Consider the following 26,330-nt stretch of genomic DNA (forward strand, 5'->3'; position numbering starts at 1 on the left):
ACCACTGTAAATGACAACACGTCATTAACAGTTTTGCAGGTTAAATAAATAATAACAACCTAATAATTCATAAATAAAAACTATCAATAATGAGTGTTAATGGAGTGTGATACTAGACCAGTGGACTGCTTTTCACAACCTACTTTACCCACAATGCAACATAGCCACTGAGTAACATCACTGGAGGCGATTTATCAGATTGCGTGCAGCTTCCTTTGTGGCCACAAAAGGCTTTATTCTACTTTTTCACATTTGGAGTACTCCTTGTGGCTTGTTAGCGCACTTAAATGTGCAAAATTGGTGGAGCTGCCCTTTAAATGCAGTGTGGCTTTTCAAAATAGGACTTCTATTTTGAAAGATATTACCGGAAGTACGGGATTTCCATCGTGGTTGTCTTGACGTTGCTCCTTATTTTTCCCGATATTAAACCTTGGGGGAGGGATCCTTGAGTGCTGTCGCACAACTACGGTAGACTACAGACTGTACTTTCCGACTTGCGCTGTGTGAGTTGAGCGGGCGGCGGAGGGTCCACTTGCGAGGATACTCAAAAATAGCTTCCAAAGGCGATTAGGCATGACGGATACTAACGGAGGGGCTCCGCGGGACTCCACGTAAAGATGAGGATTCCTCCGGTGAGTGACTGGGATTTGTTTTCATGACATTTCACAGCTCTGTTGCTGCTCTAATGTTACAACCCGCCATTGCAACGGCAAGTGTTAACTAAGCCGAAGTCTGTGTGGATGGGTGTTGTGGTATGTAGTGTTCTTGTTTAGCTAACAACACGGCGAGGAGGACCGTAAAGGTGGTGGCACGGCAACACTATTTTTTTTTTTACGTCAATTAACGTTACACAACACGTTAACGTTCTTCTGTGCACTGGGAGCTGAAGCTAAAGATTCATTTAAAAAAAACCCTAGCAGCGAGGCGGGAAGCAAAAATACAGCCAGACACTGTGACAAATGGACCGAGATAACCCGGGAGGGAAGCTTTTAAATCCCGTCATGGACGTTAAGACTGGCCGTTAGCCACACAGCCCACCGAGTCAGCGGCGGTGCGACTGTCCGTCGGAGCAGCAAGTCGCTGCCGTCACTCGGCGCACGACTACCCGCTGAACCGTTGGAACCAGCACTAGCTACTTCACCCCCCTCGTACGAACATGCTGCTGTGCAGCTGTGTTAATTGGTGTCCATTTTTTAAAATCTGGACCACGTTGGTCAGTCGACTTGGTGATAAATGTTTTGGAAACTTACTCGTGGCCTTTCGCGGATTTGGTGTGGACGATAAATTCAGCTAGCAGACCAGCTAATACAACTATACCCAAGTTCCTGTGCAAACAGATCCCAACTGTGGATGTTGTAGCTGTGGAGGATTAACCCCACTGCATTTAATAACAAAGAGGAGTTTTCCATGTGTTTGCCCAGTCTACCTGTGAATAATATTTACCATCTGGCGCTGTGTTTGGCCTGCAGGCAGCAGGCAGAGCCACAGTGCCACTTATAGTTGCATAATCCAAGCTAATGGTCATCTATCTGCTCCTGAGAGTTGGTTTGGTGGCATGTCTTTTGCATTTACCTCATTGTTTTGGTCATGGGGCCTCAGTCAAACTCTGGAGGTGGATTTATGAAGAGGTGGGGCCCATCCCAGTTCCACCTTGAATAGTCATCATGACCAGTGAGGAATTTGAATTTGTCCCTGAAGAGAAAGCCAGATCAGATTATAAATATCGTGTATTTTCTTACATTCACCATACTCTATGGATTGTTTCACACCCATCATTTTCTTGTCCGGTCTTGCTTGGCATCCCATCATTCTGAATGTGAAACAAATGCAGGACATGCGATCAGGGTTTTTACCTGTAGCAGGAGAACATGATATCTTGCTACTTCTTCAAGTGGCATTAAAACACAGGGGGGCTGATTGCTTAGATCCAACAGGCGCCCATGCAAAGACAGGCTCTCATGTGTGCAGAGACTTCCCTGATGTAGGTTACTGTATGCTTTCACAAAGTATTAGTCTCTCCAGGGTGGCAGCCCAGCAGCCTGTCTCCTTTTGCTGCTTTTTTCCTGTCTTGTGGTGGTTAAATGTAGATCAAAACATAAGGGAGAAAAGAAGATCATAATAGCTTTTGACACTTGCTGTGAAGCAAAGCAGCTCTTTGTAACAGGACGACAGCTACTCTACTTTACCTCTCCTTCAGTTCTCAATGGATTTTCCCTCTCAACCTCTCTTGTCAAAGAAATTATGTTTTTTTGTTTGTTTGTTTTTTCAAGAAAGCGTGACCTTTAGGAGGATACAAACCTGTGGCATGTTTTCTTTCATTTGTTTTTCTTTAATGTGTCACATCTCTCAGTATTTGGAAATTATGATACAAAGTACTTACTGGAGGAGGCAGGACAACTCCCACTGTACTCCCAGTCAGGGCGTTAATCATTACATAATAATGTGTCTCAGTCATGCGATCATGTTGTTAGAAAGTGATGTCAGTCCATTCTTCAAGAGAGGAAGTGATCATTTGAGGTTTCCTGCGTTCACCCTGAGTAGACGGCGTCTGGAGCATGGCTCGATCTAAAAACAGTGTTTATCAGGATGTGAGCTGGGAAATTTGTAGCACCACAAAAAAGGAACAGTACAGAAACTTCTATTTACAAGGAAATGTCTATTTACAAGTTATACAGCCAGTCTTACTTTCAGAAAGAGAAGTTGCAGATAAGGAGGGTTTCCTCTATTCCAAAACCCCCCGCTGAGTCATGCAGCTGCTGTAAGTGTAGAGTTCCAACTAACAGTTATATTTGTTAATGATTTTTTCCCTCTTAATTAATCATTTTGTCAGTGCAATTTCCAAGAACCCAAAGGTATTGAAGTTGCTTGTTTTTATTTCAGCAGTTCATAATGGAGCTCCAACTAGCCCATACTTTTATTGTTGATTAATCTGTCTTATTATTATCATTTTTCCTGAATAATCATCAATCACTTAGTGTATAAATGCTTTGATAAGAGGTGATCCGATGATTTGAGATGGGACTGATGTGAGAGGTGTCCACAATCTATTTTCCTGTCAAATTGTAGATATTTCTGTATTTAATGTCCTCATACTTATGTCTTCAGACTTCTAGCTGATCCATGCTATTTAGTAAATAGTTGCCAATTCATTTTCTGGTGATTTACCAAAAAGTAAATCGACTGTTTGTTGCAGCTATAATCCTATAATTTAACTAAAATATATTTGACTTACTTTCTGTTACATTTTTTAAAAAACAAACAAAACAAAAACGGTTGATAGACTCAAATCAAATAGTTGTCTCAGCACTATTTCTACATATCATTGCTAAAGCCATTTTTCTATTAGTAGATTTTTACACACAAAGTAACTGTTACGACCTCCTTCTTTCATACCCCACTCACTCAGTGAAGTTCGGCATCAGCAAGTAGAGAATGTGATCGATCCTTGTCTTGACTTCCACATGGAAACGTTCTTCGCAAAATGGACCTTTGTGCTTTCTATAGAAACACTTAAACTTTTAGAAAAGTCTAAGGCCTTGTCCACATCTGTAGATATTTTTCTATTGTACTATTTCTCCCCTCTGTCTTAAAATAATGAACTCTGTCCAGAAGCTTTTCACAAAGTATCTCTGTATACAAGAGAACACAAAATGATAACGTCTATTTCAACGATATGTTTAACACATTCTTAGCATGCATAGTGAGCGAGTTTATTCTACTCAAATAAAAATGATTGTTAAAGATCATCAAGTTGTGATTAGATTTGGTTGTGGTAAGGAATAATTTACACTGGCGTTAAACTAACTGGCAGTCTGCAGTTGTTGTTGTTGTTTCAGGTGCATGCTCACACACAAAACAACAATGGTCATGTGTAAATTTTAGTTATGTCATTGTTTCAAAACTTGTCCACACAGAAAATGGAGCTCTAAAGATATCTACAATTTATAAAACGTGTTAGGTAATCATAGTTTCGGTAACGTAAATGTATGTTTTGCAAAATATCTGCATACTTGTAGTCAAGGTCAACGCATCATTTCAAGTGCCGATTGAAGGATACCAAGATTTTGTAAACAGAGGAGTACAATGATGTCTACTCAAACACCATCCTTGATAGAATAAGTAGTCGCTGTAGTCCTCCAGGAGGTTATGCGTCAGGGCTGTGTCACACCATTCATTCAATGCACAGCTTGACGTGATTAATCCTTTTTGAAAGCCCTCTCCTCATTACTCATTGTAACATATGCAATGAATAAGCTTAAGACACATTGCCTTTGATACTTATTGCCAATACACTTTTCAAAATTAGTTGGGGATATTTGGATATTGAAGTGTTTCACTTGATTGTTTATTCTGAAATAATGCATCACATTTCATTTGACTTTAATTGCATATCCATGCACATGAATATGCATACCAATATCCCAGTTTCTCTTACTAATTTTGAGTAGCATATGTTGACAAAATTAGAAACCGAGACATCATTTATGTAAATATGTCTCTATAATGAACTATGTGCAGCTAAATATCTTAATTTAATATCATACAAGGAAATCATATGGTCTTTTCTTTTCACCATGTCCACACCTGATCCAGTGAACCAGACTTTGAACTGTGAAATAAACTATAGATATAGCAAGTAAGTGGACTTGACCTGAGCTTATTTTGTCACACATTTAGTGTTTTTTTCTCTTTCCAAGGGTTCAAAATAGTATTTTGATATTTATTTCACTTTTTTGTACTTGATTTGTATGTGCATTCGGAAGGATTACTGTATTGATTGTATTCACACCTTAACTTGTTTTTTATGTTTATGTCATCCTTTATTTACTAGACATCTTTTCATTGCTGGTAACTCAAGAGTGGAGACTCTGTATGTCACTATCTGGCGACAGCTGGTTATGATGCCTCTTGTGCTCTCTTAAATCCTTCACGAGCAGAGACCAAGTCTGAACACTTAGGAACATTTACTGTATGCAGTACATTTATTCTTAATTTGAAGAAGAAATCTAGGTCACTCTCTAAATTTAGCTGTATTTTAGACTGAAATTTTAATTTTGAATGGCTTTTTTTGTTTTGTTTTGCAGTTTCTTGACAAATATTTTTACTTGGCACAATGAAACCTTTGTACACCAAATTAGTGTGTGTATATGCCGTCTATTTATATGGAAAAGTAATCATGCACCAACGTTCGTAACTTCAATGGATGCTGCAAAAGGATCGGAAATGTGCGTGTCCACCCAGGGTTCATGTTTCTGTCACTGCCGATTAAAATATGTGACTGTTGCAGACTCATTTGAACTGCAAATGTTTCCAGACTGTGCCCTTTCTCATTGACGAAAAACAGCCAGCTGTTTGTGGGTGTTAAGACTACTGGGCTATAAGAGAAGCACAGGTGGAACTGTTAATGATGGGATATTAAAGGCGCCTATGCCAGTGAGGCAGCATATACACTCCCAGAATCCTTAATTGTGCATTTGAATGCTGTTATATCATTATTTATGACATTGCACTTGTAGTTTCATTTTGGTGATAATCAAAATGTACACTATGAAAGGGGCCTCTTAAACAAACACTGGGCCTTAATGTGGGAGTGTAATTGAAAACACCATCCTCGTGCAAGAAAAGATGGGGAACTATTATCCAACTAAACCAGATCCATATATAAGTAATGATTATAAAGGAATTCCACTTGATTGTTGAGGAAGTGTATGCAGCTCCCTCACAGGAAACAGGATACAGAGTCAGCTCTGTTCTGACAGCTCAGACCTGGTGAACTGTTGTAGCATTCCAGTCAGTCTGAGCTTCCTCACTGTTTATGCCCTTGTCTTATTTAATTCCGCTGCCATGCCAGGATGTCCAGTCAGGCATGGTTCATTGTGTAAGTAGTCTGTGAGGCCATTTCATTATTAGCATGTCTTGCTTACACTGGAGGCTGGAAAGATGCTAGAACATGGCCACGGTGACTGGGGATCAACTGCAGCTTGCTTCATTTAGAAATAGAATAGAGTCTCGGGTCATTTTCACTCACGTTTCAAAATCTTGTGTGATTTATGACCCTTGTTTGTGTTTTACCATTTTTTTCATTTATGCTGTTTGCTTTCATTGTGTTGACACAAAAATGAAGTTGGCCACATTTTATAATGATTTTTTGCTGTGACTTTGAACAAATGTTAACTTTTTTAACTAAAGATACTTGGGTTTTGGACTGTTGGTTGGACAAAAGAAGTAACTAAAGAAGTCCAATTGGACCCATGTGATGGAAATTTTAAAACAATTTTCTGACATTTCATAGCCATGCTGAAATTAAGTAATTCTCACCAAACACAAATTGCAGCTGTGACTGATGAACATATACCCGCAGAACTAATTACAGTTATACTAAAAGGCCTGTCTAGATAATTACGTTATCAATTGATCGCACTTATGTTATCGCTCATGTCTTATTATCAAATTGTTGATATTGCCCATTTGGTTTACATTTAATTTGTGTCTATTTTACTTCTCTGGTTGTCTTTTATTTATGTTCTACTTAATTAGAATATTTTAACATTGATTCATGTTCAAATCCAAGGTCTGACTATTCCTATGAATTAAATGTTCATTACTCTTTTTAGAAGGGTGTACTTGCATTATTGTACTGTTATTATTATCAGTGGCATAAAATGGTCTTAAACTGATAATGATATAATTTATCGTAATTATTTCTTGGACAGTATTTCACCCAACATAAGCAGTTATTGTGGCAGGCCTATCCATAATCCAAAACACTGGACACATTCAAACTTTAATGTGTGTACTAAATTTCAAGTTAAAAGGATTAGCTGTCATTTTCTTGCATGTATAACTGGTACAAGTTAATCCAGTAGTTGTTGAGACATTAAAATGAATTCCAAATCTCAGTTTACTGGAGATTACCAAAATCGGTAGGATTCATCCTCTAGACACTAAATATTTGTCTATCCAAGAGAAGCTGAGTTATTTTGGTCTGGACAAAAGTGGTAGATAGACTGACCAATATATCCATCCCTAGAGCTGTGGCACTAGCATCATGGATAAAAAGAACCACTTGTTTAGCAGTGTTTCATTTTCTTAGATATTTTTTTTTCTGCTGTGTGTCAAATTCAGGAGTGATATTGAGACACTTTTATGGGCTGATTAGTTTTGTCAGTGAAACAGTTTGTAGATGGATCAGACCAACCAGTCTGGTGAACAGTCATGTGCACAGTTTTGGCAGTCTTGTTTGACTGCAGGCAACACCTCATGTAATATCTTAGGTGTGATTATTTTGATCAATCATTAGTTGAAGGGTTTGAGCATGTTCCTACACGTTTTCCTAAAATCATGTAGGTGCTGGACTGTTTTCCTTCAGTCGAACAGGCTCTCTGACTGACACGCTCTCTTATGCACATATGTCTACTTTAGAGCATCTTCCCAAGTTTACATGTCTAAAAATACAACTCCTTTACGCACTTTGACTAAAGATGCATTATTCAATGCCTCTGCAGGGTAATTAAATCTTAATCAGGGACGGGCTCCTGTCCTCATGGAGGCGTATCTGTGTGTGTGTTCATGTGTGTTTGTGTGTTTTGTGTAGACTGTCCTGCAGTCAAGTGGAGCTTTTCAGGCTCATGCAGTGCAAGGCGATTTAGGAAGGCTTTTCATCCAGTTTGAATTAAAACCAGTCTGCTAAAGTAAAAGGTTGAGCAAGGTTGTCCTTTGGTTGTCGCTCTCCCAATAAGTGCTTGGTTCAGGTGACACAACGATTATTTACTCCACCCAAGCTAGTTTATCTTCTGGTCGATTAAAAAAAAAACAAAAAAAACCTGCCTAAATTTATCCTTTGTCCCGGTGAGACATGTGATAATACTGCTCATGTGTCCTCATCGGTGCCTGCCATGTTCATTGATCCTGTTTTAAATGCTCAGTGTCACAAGAAACTAATTGAGACTTAGGATTAGGGTTGCACAATATTGTGGAAAAAATCACATTGCACTTATTTTGTATCTAGATATTACAGTTGCAGCGTGATCCATGATTAGAGGGAATGATCATCACAATTTCCATTCATAATCCATAATCGGATTTCAGTGATAATTCAGTTTACAGTTAGTTAGTTAGTTAGGACTTTTTATTGTACTTAAATATTTCTTGTAAATAAATTAAAGCAATGTGATGATGAGTAGAGCTGATTCGCGGATCCTTGAGTTCATGTCATTACTGTATTTCTCTCTCTCTCTCTCTCTCTCTCTCTCGTTCATTCTCTGTCATCTCTCTGCTGTCAACTTGCTCAGGAAGGCATAAATGCCCAAACAAGTTGTTGTTGTTTTTTTTTTGTTGTTGTTCTTATACAGAAAATTATATTCAGGTATTCATAGGATCTCAACATTTGTTATGAAAAACAGATCTGTATTTTGCTGAAATATAAAGAAAAGTATCACTTTTCAAATCTGTACCAAACCTTAGATCCAACTAAAGTTAAATGATACTCAGCATGTATCAGGCAAACTGTCATATTGATCTACATTGGATGCGATATTTCAAAATCATCTGGCCTACCTGACAACATTCAAAAATGTAAACAGGCTGAAAGAAAGATTGTGAATGCAGTGATTTGCAACATGCATCCAAAAGTTTCATTCACTGTGGTAGATTGAGTCACTGTCACCTGCTATATGAAATGGTTGTATGAAATGTCGCAGCTTATATTTATTTTAGCAAGCAGAGTTCATTTTTGTATTGATAGAGTGTTGACGTCACTTGGTGTGAGTTGTGTCTAAACTGAGTCATCATTCTCCATCTGGACAGTGCTTGCTCAAAGGTTTTCAACAATTTAAGGACTTTTTCTTTGTTTTATTCAATGATGGATTATTAAAATTTAAAGAAGCCTTTTTGTAGTGAGTGCAATTTTGTATTTTCAGCCCTGATAGAAGCACTGTCCCTCAGCCTCATGGCAGAAATGATCTGACCCCACGGTACACACTACATATTTACACACTCTCCTGTCCTGTGCCTTCACTGTTTTTGTGCTGACATCGTGCCCATGCTTGCACCTTAAACTAAGCGGAAAATGTGTTGACTCTGCTCCTTTCTCTGAGGCCTACGCTCTGCGGAATATCTGGTCTCTGGTGTAATCCCTGGTCGCTCTTGTCCTTATGAGAATGACCCTGAAGTTCAGCCTGGCTGTTACTCATTTGCTGTCCCACACACACACACACACACACACACACACGCACACGCACACACACACGCACACACACACACACACACACACACACATAGCCGCACATGCACACACGCCTCCTCACGCCCCACACCATCACATCTTTACTCCAAGGTCCACTCATCGCCAAGGACAGACTGTGAAGGTTTACTGTGCAGTGATTCAGGCTTAAGCTGTTTTCTATTCACACTTCTGATTACCTTTTTTTCAGCTTGGATGGATAATATCTCACTGTGTATGATAATGTGCAAAACACAAGATAAGTTAGAAGTATTGTATCATCAATTTGTTCATGGGCAAGAGTGTCCCACATTTGTTTGAAGATAGTGTTCTGTTTTACCATCAGTGTGAAGGGTGGAGATGTACCTTTGGGTGTGGTTCTGTTTTTATTTTGACATTCATGTGTATCATATGGTAGAAAGAAGGGCCGCAACTCATTATCAAAAGATCTTTTTCGGTATAAGATTGTGAAAAATGCACTGCATGATCATAACCCAGAGCTCAAGGTGACATCTTTGAACTGCTTGTTTTATCCAGTCAACAGCTGAAAACCCAAAGTAGGGCCGGACAATGTCAATATTATATCATTGTCGTGATATAGACTATGTCGTCTTAGATTTTGGATACCTGTATGTCCTGTAATGGCATACGTGTTGCCTTTTCCTGTTTTTAAAGGCTGAATAAAGACACTTGACTTTGCCCACTTAGTCATTATATCCATATTACTGATGATTATTTATCAGTCTCATCATGTTGATATTTTGTGTAAATACTATTAGTTGTCTGCCACAATATGAATTTTGAGGTATTTGGTCAAAAACACAGTGATATTTTGATGCCCAGACTTGCTTTTATGTGGAATTTGAAACATATGTATTTTGTGCTTTGTGATAAATCCTCATAATGTTATTATTTTAAGGCCATATCACTTAACCCATCCCAAAGACATTCCGTGTACTATCTTATAAAAAAGCACCAAATTCTCACATTTTAAATATTTGAAATGAGGTGTGTTGCATTCTTGCTTGAAGAAAATTCTGACACAATTAGTCTATTGTCATTATAGGTGTTGATTATTATTCTGGCAACTGATCAATTGTTTGACTTAACATTTCATTTCTAAATTAATTGTGAGGTTCAACCTTGCCTCGTGGTTAAAGGCAGTTTTTTATTTCCTAAGAACACAGCCTTAACCTTAACCGAGAGACAAAAATGAAGTATCCATCACATCTAAGATGCTCAATAAAAAAATCAGGTGTCAAGTTTAAACTTTTCATCAGGAAGTCAAATATTAAGCACAGAGAAAGCACTCAGCAGGCTTTACTTTTCTGTAATCTAAAGATTCATATACTATAATCATGTTGGAAACCACTGTACTCATTGCATCGCTTCATAGTAAAACTAGCAGGCTTTGCCACACAGGTTGAGAAAACAGCTCTGTACTTAATGGCGTCTCCCTCTGTGTCTAAGGTGTGGGCGCTGGGCGCTTGCCAGACTGGGTGAAGTGAGACCTGAGAGGGAAACCCGCTGAGAAAAAACACCGCCTGGGACTGCTGAGGAGGACCTCTGTGCAGGTGAGGACTGACGGACAGAAGAGCGCTGCTTCAAGGCTAAATGTAACTGATAGGATTTACACACTATCTTCTGGAGTTTCATGTTAAGAACTGTCAACAGCTGTCGATCAAAGAGCAAGAGAATAGGAAGAAGTATGTGCACTCAAAATAAACAGAATCATCAGCATGTATCATTATCTGCAAAGGAACATTTGCTTTGTATGTTTGATCATTCAAACTAACCCCCAGAGAGTGTTATAGTAGGATAGGTTTGGATTACTATATTTTTAACATCACAATCATCCATTACAAATAAACAGCTGGTGAAGCTTTTAACTTAACATCTTTGAAATTATGTTCAGTATCCTTTAACTAAATGTTGTCCATTTAATCATGCACCATCATTTGGGTGGGTGTATATGGTTTCTATCAATTAGTTATCAATTAGTATCAGTTAGTTTGACCAAGAATTCATCAGCAACTATTTTGAGAATCAATTCATTATTTAAGAAGTTTTTTCAAGCAAAACTGACACGCACACTTCTAACTACAGATTATTAAATTGGAATATATGATGGATTTCTGTGTCTTAAAATGCTGTAAATTGACCTCTAGTCAGCCAAAGAAAGTTGTCACCTAGGACTAAGTTATATTTTAGCTTCAAACTTTCTATGTTGCTGCAGCAATATTTGATATGACAGACTCTTTTTGTAAAGTATTGTTCTAAGCAATTTTGTTTCAAAGAGAAAGTCAGTTCTCAGTGTATGTGCACTAGAAGCTCCAAGTCTCTACATCATTCTTATGTTTGCTGAATACTGGATCAGGTTTAGCTTAAGGAGAAGTTTAAAGAAATTCCGAAACACCTTTCCTTAAAATGTAGAGAATTTGAGTTCATATCCTGTCATAAAATTCCTTCCGCAACCTTCATAATCGTAAAAGACATTTTGACCCATACCTATACCTCCCTTTCATTATGTCTGTGACCCCAGAGTGAACACGCAAGTGAGGAAATGAGAAGTAAGAGTGAAACAGAGTCAGAGGCAATATTTCTACTTAAACAAATCATATTAAAGCAAGTAGAGGACAAAAATATGAGAAAAAAGATATGATTCTTGCTGTCAGTGATATCTGCACACAGTATGAAAATATGACCCAATCTAGTATTAAAGACACGCTCTCCCTGCTTTTAGGTTCACACGGCTGTCGGCAGGGTGGAGCTTTCTGACCCATGGAGAATTACTTCCAGGCCGAGGCCTTCAATCTGGACAAGGTGCTGGATGAGTTCGAGCAGAACGAAGGTGAGCGACTGTGTCAGAGAGGAGACAGGTTAAAAAACAGTGAGTCATTGAGAAAAGACACGCAGAATGAGGCGAGGCTGTGGGATTGAAGTTTCAGAGGAGCGGTGGTTTGGATGCCCTTATGTAACCCATGTGTAAATCATCCAGGTGTCAGGCAATCAGCCACCACCCAATGAGTTTGAGTAACATTTACAGGTGGTGATTTAGGGTGTGCAGACAGGGAATAAGACTAATTGGATTATTTGTTTCCCTGGGGCTTTTTGTGAAACTGTGTCATTGGTGCAAGACAAGAAGGTTGTCTTTTTTTTTTCTTCACACTTGATGCTCACAGTATGTACAGAAATTGTGTTGGTGCCTTTTAGAAACAGTTGTTCCACTGAGTTTATTTATGGCAATTGTAAAATAAACACTGCATTACTGAACTGTGCATCTGCAGACTTCCAGCTCTTCAGTATAAACCATCTTTATATAATAGAGCAAAGACTGCCTCTTTTTCTGGATTAATGTCAGATGACCCCCCCCCCCCCGAAAAATGCCAGTCCTCCACACAGCATATTTTGATGATACTGTGAGCTTGGTGTGTATTTTGGCTGTGAGTGATTATCTGTGTGTCCTCTGCCAGAGATCCAGCTCGACAGATTAATTCCGTGTGTGACTGACTGTGTGTGTGCTTGAACCTCCAGTACAACACACAACTAAAACAGCTTAGCATGAATTCCAGTGGAGGGAGGAGAGCACTATACAGTAGCTGACATGGCTGTGTGAGAATAAATATTATAAGAATTTTCACTCATATTACACAGCATGCATGTGTCAGCCTGACTGATGACTCCCAGGGGTGACTGAGTCGTTTGGCCCACTTTCTCAGAATTTCCCAGTCCATCCGCACGCTAATTTTCCTCTCCGTGCCAACCTCATTTCTCAATTTGTCCCCTGGTTTGTTTCTGACATTTTTAGCTCTTTCGATCACCTGGGAGTTCATTTGAGGCTTCCTGTCATGCTGTTGTTGGTCGCCACTTCTCCTTTCATGTCTTCCACATATCAAGAAAGCTGCAAGTTATTGGAAAAATTAGGGTAAAATGTGATGTGTGAAAGTACTTTTAGTCAAGTATTTACCCAAGTAAGAACTTGAGATACTGAGTTGAGTTTAGATACTAGTACTTTACTTGTGTATTACTATTTTCTTCGACTTTGTACTTCCTCTTCACTACATTTTGAAGATAAATATGTCACTTTTACATTTATCTATTACTTTAATAGTTACTTTTTCAGATTTACTCTTCAGAATTTTCAGATTGCATTCTTTATCAGAGCTAAAGTTGTACATTTTCCATTGAATGGATTCACAAAAATGCTAAATATCGGATCCAATAATTAGCCAGGCAGATTGTTGGTCAAACCTTATTTCCAACTGCCCATGGGAAGAATGAACGCTTAAGAGTCCATTCTTGATTGAAAGCTCTGTTTATACTGTTTCTTTCCTGGACCACTGATGACACGGTCTGTACCTGGAAAGCAGTCTGCCTACTTTAATCATGGGGGGATAGAGAGGATTGGCAGCTTTAAGAAGGGGATGCATTTCGGTAATTTGGATAACAAATAGGACAGCATCCCCTTCGTCCACTTTCAAATTGCCTACTCTGTAAATATATTTAAAGTTTACTTTTACTTTTGACACTGAAGTATCAGATATTTTACAACTTTTACTCAAGTACTATTTTTATTTCAACACAGTGTCATTACCTTCATTGAAGTCTGACTTTTACATACTTTACAATTTTACAAATAACAACACTGTAACGAATTATATGCTAAGTTTTGCAAAGATACTATTGGATCAGCTGCTAGTTTGTCATGTGAAGATTGTATGACAAATAAGTCAAAGTATGATCCATATTAACTTGCAGTTCTCCTCTCTTCTTTCTCGGCCAGATGAGACAGACAATCCCATTCTCTCAGATGCCAAGTGGACCCAGATTCTGGCCCCGCCAGCCCACCTGCTCTCTCTGAACCCCGCCCTGGCCCACGCAGACCTCAGCCCCCGGGAGAGTCCACTACCCTTCAAGACCCTCCCTGACTCCTCTTCCAGCACCTCCCCGGGGGCCGACCCTAAGAGACATCCTGGTCCCGAGCCTCCTTCATGGGCAGAGGAGAGGCCGGCAGACGTCCACAGCCCACCCCTCCCCCAGCCCAACATCGGCAAACTGGTGGGCACAGACGACCTTTCACCAACACCTGTGACGGCCTGTAGTGCCGTGGAGAACGGCTGTCCTACCAGCCTTACAAGCCCACAGCTAGATGGGCTTAGCAAGGAGATAAGTTCTCCTGCAGATAACCAGCCTGGTGCTTCTGACCAGGAAGCTAAAACTCATCAGGAGGAGAGAGCCGCCTCAGCAGCTGGAGGAGGAGACACTGGTGTCAGTCACACTCACTTTACCTTTGAGGTTGGATTAGAACAGGAAGAAACTCTGCCTCCGAAAGTTCATCCAAATGTGGAACCAACAATACAAAATGGGACTGGTGTCAAAGAGGAGGTGATTACTGCTGTTTTACAGGACAATGGTCAAGAAAAACAAACAGCAAACTCTAATGAGGAGCAGATAGAAACTGTCCTGAACAGAAGGAGAGACGTTCAGCCTAGTTTTGTAGTGGAGGAGAATGGTATACCTTGCCCTGACAGGATTGGAGTTGAGGAGAAGGAGAAAAGATATGGTCCAGGAGAACAAATAGACCAAATCTTCAGAATAACAAGCCTTCCCAATGGTTTGGAGCAGGAGAGCAGTAGTCATTCTGAGCTTAAGGAGACTGAAGAGAGGGAGGAGGAGGAGGAGGAGGAGGAGAGTTTTTCTCCCTCTCCTGTCCCCTCCAAAGAGGACTCTGTAACTGAGGAAAAAGAAATGGAGGAAAGCAAGCAGGAGAACGGTGATGGAGGAGCAGTGGGATCTGGTAGCATCCAACCAAAACTCAACAACAATCGGCTGCAGCCGGTCAGTGTTCCCTACGGAGGGGCCCGACCAAAGCAGCCGGTCAGCCTCAAGCTCCAGATCCCACAGCCGCTGTCAGGCCAGGTCCAAAATCAGCTCAGCCCAGCTGCTGTCAGCAAGAACAAAAACCAGGAAAATCAGAGCAGGAGAGGTACGCCCTCTGAAACTACACTCAGTGGGACAGATCTCAGTGCAGTTGGGGTGAATGGCGATGGTATTGCCCACTCTCCTCTCCTGATGCCCACGGGGAGCCCAGACAATGACCTTCAGGCAGGCCAGCAGGGTGCTCTGTGCAGGAAACCTGCCAGTTCCCTGGGAGAAGTTGCCCCTGTGTGGGTGCCTGACTCCCAGGCTCCTGTCTGCATGAAATGTGATGTCAAATTCACCTTCACCAAGAGGAGGCACCACTGCAGGGCCTGTGGCAAGGTCAGTGGAATGATAGAGCTGCTTTTCATATGAAAACCTGAACCAAATCCTCAACTGTAACACACATAACGATGCAATTTGGAGATTCTTTTAAACAAATGTGTTACATTCAGAGTTCCTCTCCCAAAAACATGCGTATCTTTGAGGCCTTGAATGTGTGAGTGCATTTTCTGCATCATAAAAGATCTGCAAAGCTGATCTAAAAAATTGTTCAGACATGCATGTTTGGTAGCTTGCAGTCTTCTTCCTTAGCACATATACCTTTTGTTTTACTGCCATCAAATGATTATCAGTCGAATAACATGAAACTAGTGGTGCTCATGTGGAAGATAAAAACAAAAGAGGAACTCACTAGTAAAATCTTGCTCCATGGTGCTGTTTGTGGTCACAAACTTCACATGATACCTTTTTTTAAAACAAAAAAATGAAATGATAAAAGAATATAATGATTTGGAAAAAAAAATGCTACCTATAGTAGCCCATATAGATTACAAATGCAGGATGCATTTTATTAATGAGTTATATTTAGAGTTAGGTGCATTGAAAAACTCTTCCATGCTCTTCCTTTGCTGTTATCATTATTACTTTCCCCACATGTTTCTTCTCCAGAAGTTCACCTCTCCTTGGGGCTTTGTCAAAGGGCATTATGGGAATTGCGAAATGATATTAACCTTTCAAGGCCGGTTTAGGGACAGCCAGACTTGTAAAATAACACCAGCAGAAAGTAACTCCTGGAATGCACTAACCATCACACAGTAGCAAACTTTGTGAATGAATAAGTGAAGCATAGAGGTTTCTTACTTATACATATATCTATCATATTTGTATTATTATAGATCAAGCTGATGCCTTCATCCTGGGTTTGGTACGATGAGTTCTTTGACACTAGGGCTGCAGCTAATCGATATTTTCATTATCAGTTCATCTTCATAGTATTTTCTTTATTTAATTGTCAGTAAAATGTCAGAAAACATGGAGGACTCTTGTTTTCTCCAACCATCACTTCAAAATTACACATATTCAGTTTACCATGGGATGAAACAAAAAAGCAAAAGCAAATACTCATGATCAAAAATGTATAATTGGAGAATTTAGGACATTTGTTTTCTTGAAAGATTAGCAGATTGATTATCAAAACGGTTATGGGCTAATTTTCTCTTGATGGACTAAGTGAATAATCAACTATTTGCTATTTGTCAATAATAGACTCTTACCTAGAATGATCAAACCTGTAATGTTTCCAGTCAAGCACAGTAAATCTTTCAGGACATAGTCAAATTCCAAATCTAAATTCCAATCTAATTCTAAACTAATTACTCCACTGCAGACAAAACAGGGTAAATAAGTGCTTAATAGGACACAGAAATCATCCATGCAAGAGAAAAACAAGATGATAAATGCTCAGGTTTTAAAATACTTAAAAGTGATATTCTATCAGTGACTTTAAAGAGTTTTCCCGGACTCTGTGAGTAAGCAGCTAAATTAAATGAAGTGCTTTGATAGAGAAGTTCCTTTTTAGGCCTCTATTTAAAGATAAACTCAGTAGGTGTGCAGGTACCTTTCTAGCATTATGGCCACCCACACTTGCAGCAGGGTGTCCGCTCAATGCTTCAAAGTGAAGATGTGGTCGCTGACACTGCACTGGAAAATCGCCGAACTGCTACTTAATTTCCCAGGGTGGTAAACAAACACAGTCTCTGCCACTTGAGCAAGGAGGAGCTGGCACTGCAGTAATACTGACACTAGCACTGGGGCCGCAAACAAAAGACGCAGCGGGATCCTCAGTACATCCAGCACCAGACCGGTAGATCCACAAACCAGTTTATGTTGGTGCTGTGAGGCTCCAAATTAAAAGGATCCTCCGCCCTCTGTCTAATGTTCTACTAAATACATGTTACTGGATAATGATGTGCAAGGAGGTGCTAATCCATTAAAAGCAAAGTGCCCTGTACACAGCTGCAACTCGCTGATGTGCTTGCAAAGTAGAGGAAATCAATATCCATAAAATGGAACATTTACTGCAGACTTAATCACGACCTATTTTCAATTCTTCGCCTTTAAGAATCTTTAAAGAAGAAACATTTGTAGATATGTTTTTGGTCCAGTCCTTGCATGTGCAAATAATCTTTTTTTTTTTTTTTTTTTTTTTTCTGTGGCTGTGTGTTTTGAAGGTTTTCTGTGCGACGTGCTGCAGCCTAAAGTGCAGGCTCATGTACATGGACAGGAAGGAGGCTCGCGTCTGCGTCACCTGTCATTCTGCTCTGACGACTGGTGAGCATCATTGCAAGGACATAGGTAGATCACCACAACTTATGTATTGCATTTACAAGTACCCTTTGTATATATACACAACAAAGAATGCTAAGATTTGTTTTTTCTCCAATTTGTATAGTTTTCAGCCATTACACATGGGCACATTTTTCCTTACATATGCTAATGATGTTTTTCTGTCCTTGTCAGCTCAATCATGGGAGACACCAGCCCCTGCAAGCAACCACAGTCCGAACCCCAACAACCCAGCGGAGTACTGTTCCACCATCCCCCCTCTGCAGCAGGCCCAGGCCTCTGGGGTGCTCAGCTCCCCTCCTCCTACCGTCATGGTGCCTGTGGGAGTCCTGAAACAGCCTGGCAACGAGGGTACGACCTTTACCAGAAATAAAAATGCTCTTAGCACTTTAGTTTTCACCTTTAACATGACATTCAGTCCCTACGACTTTAAAGCACTCAAACTTTTTGTCTTTATTTTTTTGCCGGTCCTGATAAGGTCGCATGCTGTTTTTTACCTCATTTTCTTTGTGCCTGTATGTTCAAGCAAGACAATGTAATTGTAAATGTGCTGTCATATCATCTTTAGGGTCCCTGTCACGGGAGCAGAGGAGGGTGTGGTTTGCTGACGGGGTCCTACCGAACGGCGACACTGCAGAGTCCCCCAAACCTCCAACCTCCAGCCCAGTCCCCTCCCAGTCGATGGCCATCTCCACATATTCAAACAAATCCTCCACTTCGGAATCCTCAGAGGTAGCCTTGGCATGAGAAACATTCACCCAAAGCTAATGCTATTAGCATAGGTTGTATGATCATATTAACTAATCTAGAGCTAGCTGAGCGGAGTCACAAAGAACTCTTTCTGTTGAATTCATGGTTGTTTACTGGCTAAGTCATGGATTGCAGGCCGTGAACAGAGTTCAAAAGAGAAACATTCCTTGTTTGCTTAATCAGAATTAGAAATCCCAGCAGAGCGAAAATAGGCTAATGTTTGCCTCCCAACAAATAACAGTTGAATGTGGTTGATTCCGTGGTCATGCTGTTCACTCACTGGGCTTGAATGCCACCTGTCAGGATGATTCATGGCCTGAACAAAATGGTAGTTGGAGCTTCATCTCATATGACCTGATGATGTATGCAGACAGAACTTGAGTATAAAGCCAGAGTTTCACATGGTGGCATTGGAAGTTATACTGGCATGGTCTCAGGGATGCATTTGATTTACTGCAGAATGTTCATTAGGATCAAGTTCATACGTAGCAGTAGAAAAGTGTTGAGCCATTGATATGCAGAAGCTCCTGCTGTGCTATTCTAACTGTTTCATGGTTTAGCACCGTATAATGTAGCAAATAACATTGCCCTCAAGGCAAGAGTGAGAGAACATTCAGACCAGTAGGAAAATGAAGCCTCCCAACAGTTGACATGATAAAAGTGAATGGATGATGTGTTGTGTGACTCTTGTGAAGCTTTATTACATCTAAAAAATTAAGTCAGTCTAATATAATATAACTCAGGTGACATCACATAAGTAATCTAATTTTGGTGACGGAGAGATGTAACAGAAATGGGAAACAGTAACACAGATAAACTAAGTAACAAAGATACATTTATTTGTAATAAATTATCAAAACAAGCAAACAAATAGATGATCTGAAATCAGTAGTGCAGGGAGTGGGTGTGTGAAAATGTGCTGCATGAGTGTTGTGCTGTAAAAACACACAAAAGGAAACGAAAGCCAAAACACAGAAGTTTGTTGGGTGAGGCGATCTGACTAAGGCCTGGCTGCTCCTCTGTTGAGGCAGAGAAAAAAAAGCACATTAACCGCAAAGTGAGCATGGTAGAGGGACAGTCAAAATATACATAATGTACAGAAAGATTATTTATAAAAATGGTTGTGTGGAGTTTCAGAGAAGCTCAAGAGGCAGAGAGGATCAAACAAAAGATGCCTTAAATTTGTATGCAGTTTAAGTGTGTGTTACTTGTACTAGGAAGGTGCTCTTTGGAGAGAATAGCTTCACATGTTGCAGTCTTAATCCTCCTTCAAATTTGTGTCTCACATGTGTAAAGAATGTCAACAAAGCTGTTGAAATACGTGGAGCAACATTAGCGCTCAGTAACAATCGTGTTTCTGGCCATCTGAAGGAACAGAAGTGAGACATTTACCCTCATTTTAGCTCGCCTTTGGTCCACCAACTTGGGAGGAAGATTTCTGGCCTCTTAGGCTGCTCAATGTTCCATGTTTTTTTAATAGCAAATAACTAATCCCACAGCTTCCCAATACTGCTGGACACAAGGTTGGTAAGAGTGGTGAAGGTGAAACAAAACAGTGAGGTTGCACGCTGTTAAACTAAAACACTGAGCTGAAAGAAGCTATAAAGCTTTGTTGAGGGGAACTGCAGAGGTGGTAAAATATTAATATAAACTATAGCACCCAGGATAGCCAATAGCCAATAAAACCATTTTGGATATTACTGTGTGTTATAACATCATACCCTACACCCCTGCCCCTCTTCTCCACCTTCAGGCATCCCATACCCCGGTTGCCCCGGTGGGCAGCCCCGTGGGCAGCTCCCTCAGCCTGATCCCGGAGGACGGGCTCCCTCCCATCCTCATCTCCACCGGAGTCAAAGGAGGTACGGGAGGCCACATCACAGGTGCTTGCCCTCATCCTCACCATTCTGCTGCCTCCTCATTGCTCCGTCAAGCTGCTGTCTTTGTGCTTGTTGAGTGTGTTTTTCACGTGCTTCATATCATGGCTCATGTTTTGACCACTCATCGCCAAACGGGTGGAAGCAGAGGATTTGTTCATGGGAGTGCAGTGATGATGTTTTGAAGATTTTGGAGATGTGACCATTTTTATGTAACTCCTTTATCATCTTCAACTCCACCCTGTTTCTCACTCCTGCATCTCCTCCACTCTCATCTTCTGTTCTCTCCCATTTATCTAACTTTGCCTACACTCCTCCCTCCACCCTCCTGTCTTTCTTCCACTCCATCTGACCCCTCTGCAGACTATGCAGTGGAGGAAAGGCCTTTGGAGATCGTCCTCATGCAGCAGCTGGAGGAGGGGGGCCCAGACCCCCTGGTCTTCGTGCTCAATGCTAACTTGCTCGCCATGGTCAAACTCGTCAACTGTGAGTTCCCAGCTAGATCCTAAAGCAGCAATTGAGGGTGTTCATGAGATGGAATTTTAAAAATGCATTATTCCCATAGGGAACTTTTGGAGGAGTGAGTATAAGTGTGGACATACTTGTGAATTATTGATTTTATGATGATCTAAGGAAAAGGGAGAGTACATATTAGTACTGTATAAAATTTTAATTGGCCTAATTAAGCTTTTGTCTGGTGAATTACTGAGCAGCCGTTCTCAAACATGCCCAAAAATTCTGACTTTTTTCTTTTTGAATTCATGTGAATGTTCTATATCTTTTACATTAAATACATTACATGTCTGGCTTCACCTGGCTTTTACAATATTGGCCTTTTGCCATTCAGACATTCAGAGTGGAAAGACACACAATTCTTGCAAAATATTTGGCATCTTGTTGTAGGCATTAACCAATACGGTTTCACCAGTGTGAGAGTTATACCGAATGCTAGTAACCAAAGAGGCCGATAACTAGTGTTTCCTACAAATGTACTTTACCTCAGAAGTTGTTCAGGTATATTAACGGCCACCCAAGTCCAATTTTTTTTTTTTTGTCATCCATCTGAGAGAACCAAACTGCTTCTCATGCCTTTTAAATTACACCTTGGGGACAAATAAAGTGTTTTGAATTGAATTGAATTGGAACTGAAACCATCCGTGATCGCAGGTGTGATGGAGCAGCGACTACAGACTGAGAGAGGTTGCTGCAGCAGAGCCAAAGTAACAATTTTAATTTAATTAAATAATTTGAGAACTCTGCTGCCTTTCATATAATCCTTTATAATACACAAGGGTAGAATTACAGGATATTATTGACGTGGATGAAAAGGTTAAATATCAGGACGGAGACAGCTGTCTGATTATTATTGTGGCTTTATTAGGATAGTGGTTTTTTAGCTCTTTTGTGCCACAAGGGTTGTTCTGACTTGAGAATTTTCACAACTTGAAATGGGTTCATTCAGTTTTTTGTGATTAACTGTATTGATTTCTGCTCTTTGCTGATAGAAGATGAGTGGTGAAATTAGAGATCTCTTTACAGGGAGGAACAAAACATGCATTTAATTCATAAATAATAATAAAACAAGAGCTTATAAAATGTGTATGGATGTGATGCAACCTGGTAACCATGCAGTCCTATTCCCTGTTCTTCACTCCTCAGACGTAAACAGGAAGTGTTGGTACGTGACGACTAAGGGCATGCATGCTGTCGGTCAGGCAGAGGTGGTCATCCTGCTCCAGTGTCTACCTGACGAGAAGACCATCCCTAAAGACATCTTCACACACTTCGTGCAGCTCTACCAGGAGGCCCTCAGTGGTAAGAACACAACCGACAGCTCCACCAGGAAGCATACCAGGAAATTAGTCCACCTCCAGTGTGGGCCTCTCTTGGGTGAGATAGCAGCTCATTAGTAACTCTGTCTCAAGGCCCACAGGTGACTCCACCTGTCTCAGTCAGGTGCTGCCCAGTTAAAAACGAGCTAACCCTCAGCTAATGTAGTATAATATGAGGGGAAAATGTTCCAGCTCTACTTTTTGTTCCGTGGAGACGACAGGTGCACCAAGTCGTTCTCTATTTGGAAACCAGGTTACCGTCCACCACTGCTGAACTGAAACTGACAAATGTCCGAACAGTAGTGCCCCACTGTTAGTTCGCTTCCCTCCAGGTGTGACACCTCACTATCGCTTGTCTTGCGTTTTTAACTCCGTATGCCGCAGAGCAAAAACAGCTAACATAGGGTGACTTTGACAGCTTGCCCCCCTCAGGCTGAGTCCTCGTTCATATGCACACTGGAGCAGTTTCAGACTGGTGGAAGGGAGCCATATTGTGCATGTCGTTCCTGATTAACTCACCGTCAGTCACTATCGGGGAGAAGTGCTGGCTTTAGCAAGTCCCAGCCACCCAGCTTTGTCATGCTATTAGGGTTATTGCATTATGTGGCATCTAAAGCCAGTGATCCCACCGACGGATAATTAGTAACATGAACCCTGTGTTGGTAATATGAGGCTGTAGGGTGAGCAGGCGAGCTCTGTTCTTATTCATGGCTGTAGAACTCAAGCAGCTTTAGAAAGGCTCCTTATTCCCACAGTAATCCCAGGCATACACTGAAAGACTTTGCCTTTCAAATCTATCTCCCTTTTCAGAGCATGAGAACTTGGGTTACTATTTTTCTTTTTTAATTTCTTCTCTTTTTCATCATTTTCTGCCATGTTATCCTTTGCATTTTTATTCCTTGTCCCTGTCACATCATTCCCTGCTTTTTGTACTCTTACTACATTACTACTCCCTTTTTCTCCCCCATGACCCTTCTGTGCCCTCCACTCTCCCATTTCACCGACCCCTCCTCTTCATATCTCCTGTATCACTAACAACCTATCCTTCTCTTCCCCTCCCCTTCTTCCTCGTCTCCTAAAGGCAACGTGCTGAGCCACCTGAGTCACTCATTCTTCACGCAGAGCTTCCTGGGCAGTAAGGAGCATGGCGGCTTCCTCTACATCAGCCCCTCCTTCCAGTCACTGCAGGACCTGCTGCTGCCCAACCCACCCTACCTCTTCGGCATCCTGATACAGAAGTGGGAAACACCCTGGGCTAAGGTTTTCCCCATCCGCCTCATGCTGCGGCTGGGCGCAGAGTACCGATGTGAGTCAGGGCGTCTGGGGTTCACACTATGTGGTAATCATTAAGAGGAAGAAGTTTAGATGATGTTATTCAAGGTTATTTTAAAGTTTACATTTAGTTTCTTTGTCCGGTAGAGAAATAATTTGGTCTCAAATACAAAAAGACTGCTGTTCTGAGTCTTTTAGGGCTTTCAGTTATATCACATTAACTTCACAAGCTAGTCATTGCTTGTGAAGTTAATCATTTTTTGTCCAATTGATATCAAAACATAGATGTTCTAATTTCATTTTTATCATAGCACAATTTCAAACATATTTCGTGCAGACAACTGAATTCATTAGTTATATTAATTATTCTGTGTGTGTTTGCTCGCTGGGTGGTAGGTAGTTTCTGTTTTTTGTCTCCTGGTCAAGCTCTAAGTTCTGTCAGATCTCCTGTGTGGGGCTGGAAAATGTTTGAGGCTCTGTTCCCATGTCAGTGTCCAATGTTTGTTTTTTTTTCCCATTTAATAAAAAGAAGACTAGTGATAGAAAGTTTAGTGGCACCCTGTAGCTCACTTGGTAGAGCATGTGACCCACGTAACGAGGCTGATTCCTTTGTTGTGGTCCAGGTTCAGTTCTAATCCACGCCCGCTTGTGTATGTTGTCCACCCCCTTTCCTGCGACACCTTCAGATCTACCAATAGAATCTTCTCAGAGGAAAATAATGTCCTCAGAATAATGTTTGAAGCTAGAGGGGTGGCAGGGTCTGCCACTTGTAAACAAACATACTGAACTTAAAGGACAACACAGTTTCATGTAGCTTTACTTGAAGCAGAAATTATGTCAATGAAGATCTTTAAAATGTCTTCGCCAAGCCTACATGGCACACCTTTAACAGAATAAAACCATTTGAATGAACGCTTTGTTATAATTAAAAAAAGAAAAAAATCCCCCAAAACAAAACAGAAAACATTCTGTACTGACAGACCTAGAAATTATATGTAATATAACAACAATATAGTAGAATTTGATACTATAAATAAGCAAATGTTAATGGAATGATAATCATCAGATTTCATACACCAGTGTATCGCTGCAACCAAGACAGTCACATTAGTCTACCACTCAACAGTATCTCCCTGCTCACGGTCCCAGCAGAGGATGTGATGTCATACAAATAAATATTGATCTTCAGTCACAAACTGTAAGAAGTCTGTGAGCTCGATGTTACAGTTTGTAGTCTGCCGGTGTATTATTGCACTAAACACAATAATAAATCAGGCTAAACTAATAAGTTGTGCATCAGTGTGTCTATTGGCTGACTCTGCACTACCACAAAACTTTGACCTGGAAATCTATGAGAGCTGGCTGGAGACCAAACGGGATATGCAATTGAAGTGAGTATTTGCAGGGCCTGAGATTTAAATTATGTCAGATTGGCTGCATTTTGTTTAGTATTTCAGCTAACAAAGATTGTTTGCTTCCCTTTCAAACAAATTCAGCTTGTGTGGTTTGATTCCTGCACTTGACAGAAACAAAGAGCCCAAGTGTCCTCAAAATGGTTTGATGTTTTCTTATGGTAACATATTAAGATCCATGTAGATCTTGAGAGCTCAGCTTGTCAGTTGTCAGAGGATGCCTGTTGACATCATACCAGCCTGCTCTCATATGTTTCTCACAACTTCCCACGTGAACCACAAAGTCTTGTGAGAGGTTTTATCGTAGAGCCTCGTTTCCACCAAATCCTCCTTCTCTCGCAGCCAGATCTGCCAGCACACAGCGCTGCTTGGCCCTGCTAAGCCTCTTGCCTGCTTCCAGCGAGCTCGGATAGAATACATTAACAAAGCTGCGTGTACAGTTGAGGCTCTTGAACACAAATTGTTAGCATCACCATGAAATTAATCCACCGCACAAACTGTGTAGTTCTCTACGCTTTCACCTCTTACCTGAAGCAGTGACCAGCAGAAGGTTGAGTCACTCGTTGGCTCTCAGATCCCTGCTGAAGTACAGATGGAAGCTGAGATAAGTTTTTCATTGCTAATGAGTTTGTGGTGAGATCTTATTTCCAGCTGTTTGCTAAGATAAGGCTAAAAATAGTCATCTAAGGAGCTTTGGCTGCTGGAGAAAAAAGCAGTCTTATTTTTCACTCGTGGATTAGGAGCGTTCCTCCTAACTGCAGGCACAGTTTACTGTATTTGAAGCGTGTGTGTGGGGTCTCTTGTTCAGCTCGTTTGCATTTATGAGCCGAGAGGACAGAAAACACAGAGAACACAAAGTTGTGCAGTTGATAACAACGTGAACAAAACCTGGAAACCCCTCATCTCAGAAATATACCCAGAACCAAGACTTTGATTGAAATGAACTAATTAACCAAATATAACAACAAAATGAGCAGAGATATTGTAACGGCAACAAAGATCATAAAATAAATCAAAATATTCTTTCCTGGGACCACCTGTTCGTACATTGCTATATATTGCTGTACATTGCTGTATGTTACTGCACGTTTTCATGCCCAAGCTTGAACCCTGGATTTTTAAACTACTTCTAAACTTGCTGAGGCAATATAGACATTAAAAAGCTTTCTTTATACTTTCTAAATTATTTTTGGGGGAAAAAAGGCAAATCGTCATAAAAGCTATCATGTTTTGACCATTAGGAGTTTATAAGCACTCCAGACGACACAGATGCAGGTTTAACTGCCAGTTGGATGAAATTGCATGACTCTGGTCTAGGGCAGTGCTAACGATTCTTTTGACATGAAAGAAACTAGAACCAGCAAATTCTTGACATTTTTCCTTGAAAAATAACCTGAACAATTGATTTATTATCAAAATT

General features: G+C 40.6%; 1 protein-coding gene across 4 annotated transcripts in view; it reads left to right on the forward strand.

Moving 5' to 3' along the window:
• Positions 1–336: 336 nt before the first annotated feature.
• Positions 337–26,330, forward strand: part of zfyve9a (zinc finger, FYVE domain containing 9a) — a 34,207-nt gene continuing 8,213 nt past the window's right edge. The window contains exons 1-11 of one of the 4 annotated variants that reach the window (XM_037082907.1): positions 337–632; positions 10,691–10,794; positions 11,964–12,071; positions 14,004–15,481; positions 17,653–17,776; positions 17,942–18,118; positions 18,336–18,499; positions 20,271–20,400; positions 20,758–20,880; positions 22,054–22,209; positions 23,308–23,532. In XM_037082907.1, coding sequence (XP_036938802.1) covers positions 12,002–12,071; positions 14,004–15,481; positions 17,653–17,776; positions 17,942–18,118; positions 18,336–18,499; positions 20,271–20,400; positions 20,758–20,880; positions 22,054–22,209; positions 23,308–23,532 — 2,647 coding nt within the window. In that variant the 5' untranslated portion in view covers positions 337–632; positions 10,691–10,794; positions 11,964–12,001. The remainder of the gene's footprint in view (positions 633–10,690; positions 10,795–11,963; positions 12,072–14,003; positions 15,482–17,652; positions 17,777–17,941; positions 18,119–18,335; positions 18,500–20,270; positions 20,401–20,757; positions 20,881–22,053; positions 22,210–23,307; positions 23,533–26,330) is intronic. The other 3 variants (XM_037082908.1, XM_037082910.1, XM_037082909.1) reach the window with 3 other exon arrangements.

The sequence above is a fragment of the Acanthopagrus latus genome, chromosome 21 (genome assembly GCF_904848185.1).
Source record: "Acanthopagrus latus isolate v.2019 chromosome 21, fAcaLat1.1, whole genome shotgun sequence".
Taxonomy (NCBI): Eukaryota; Metazoa; Chordata; class Actinopteri; order Spariformes; family Sparidae; genus Acanthopagrus; species Acanthopagrus latus.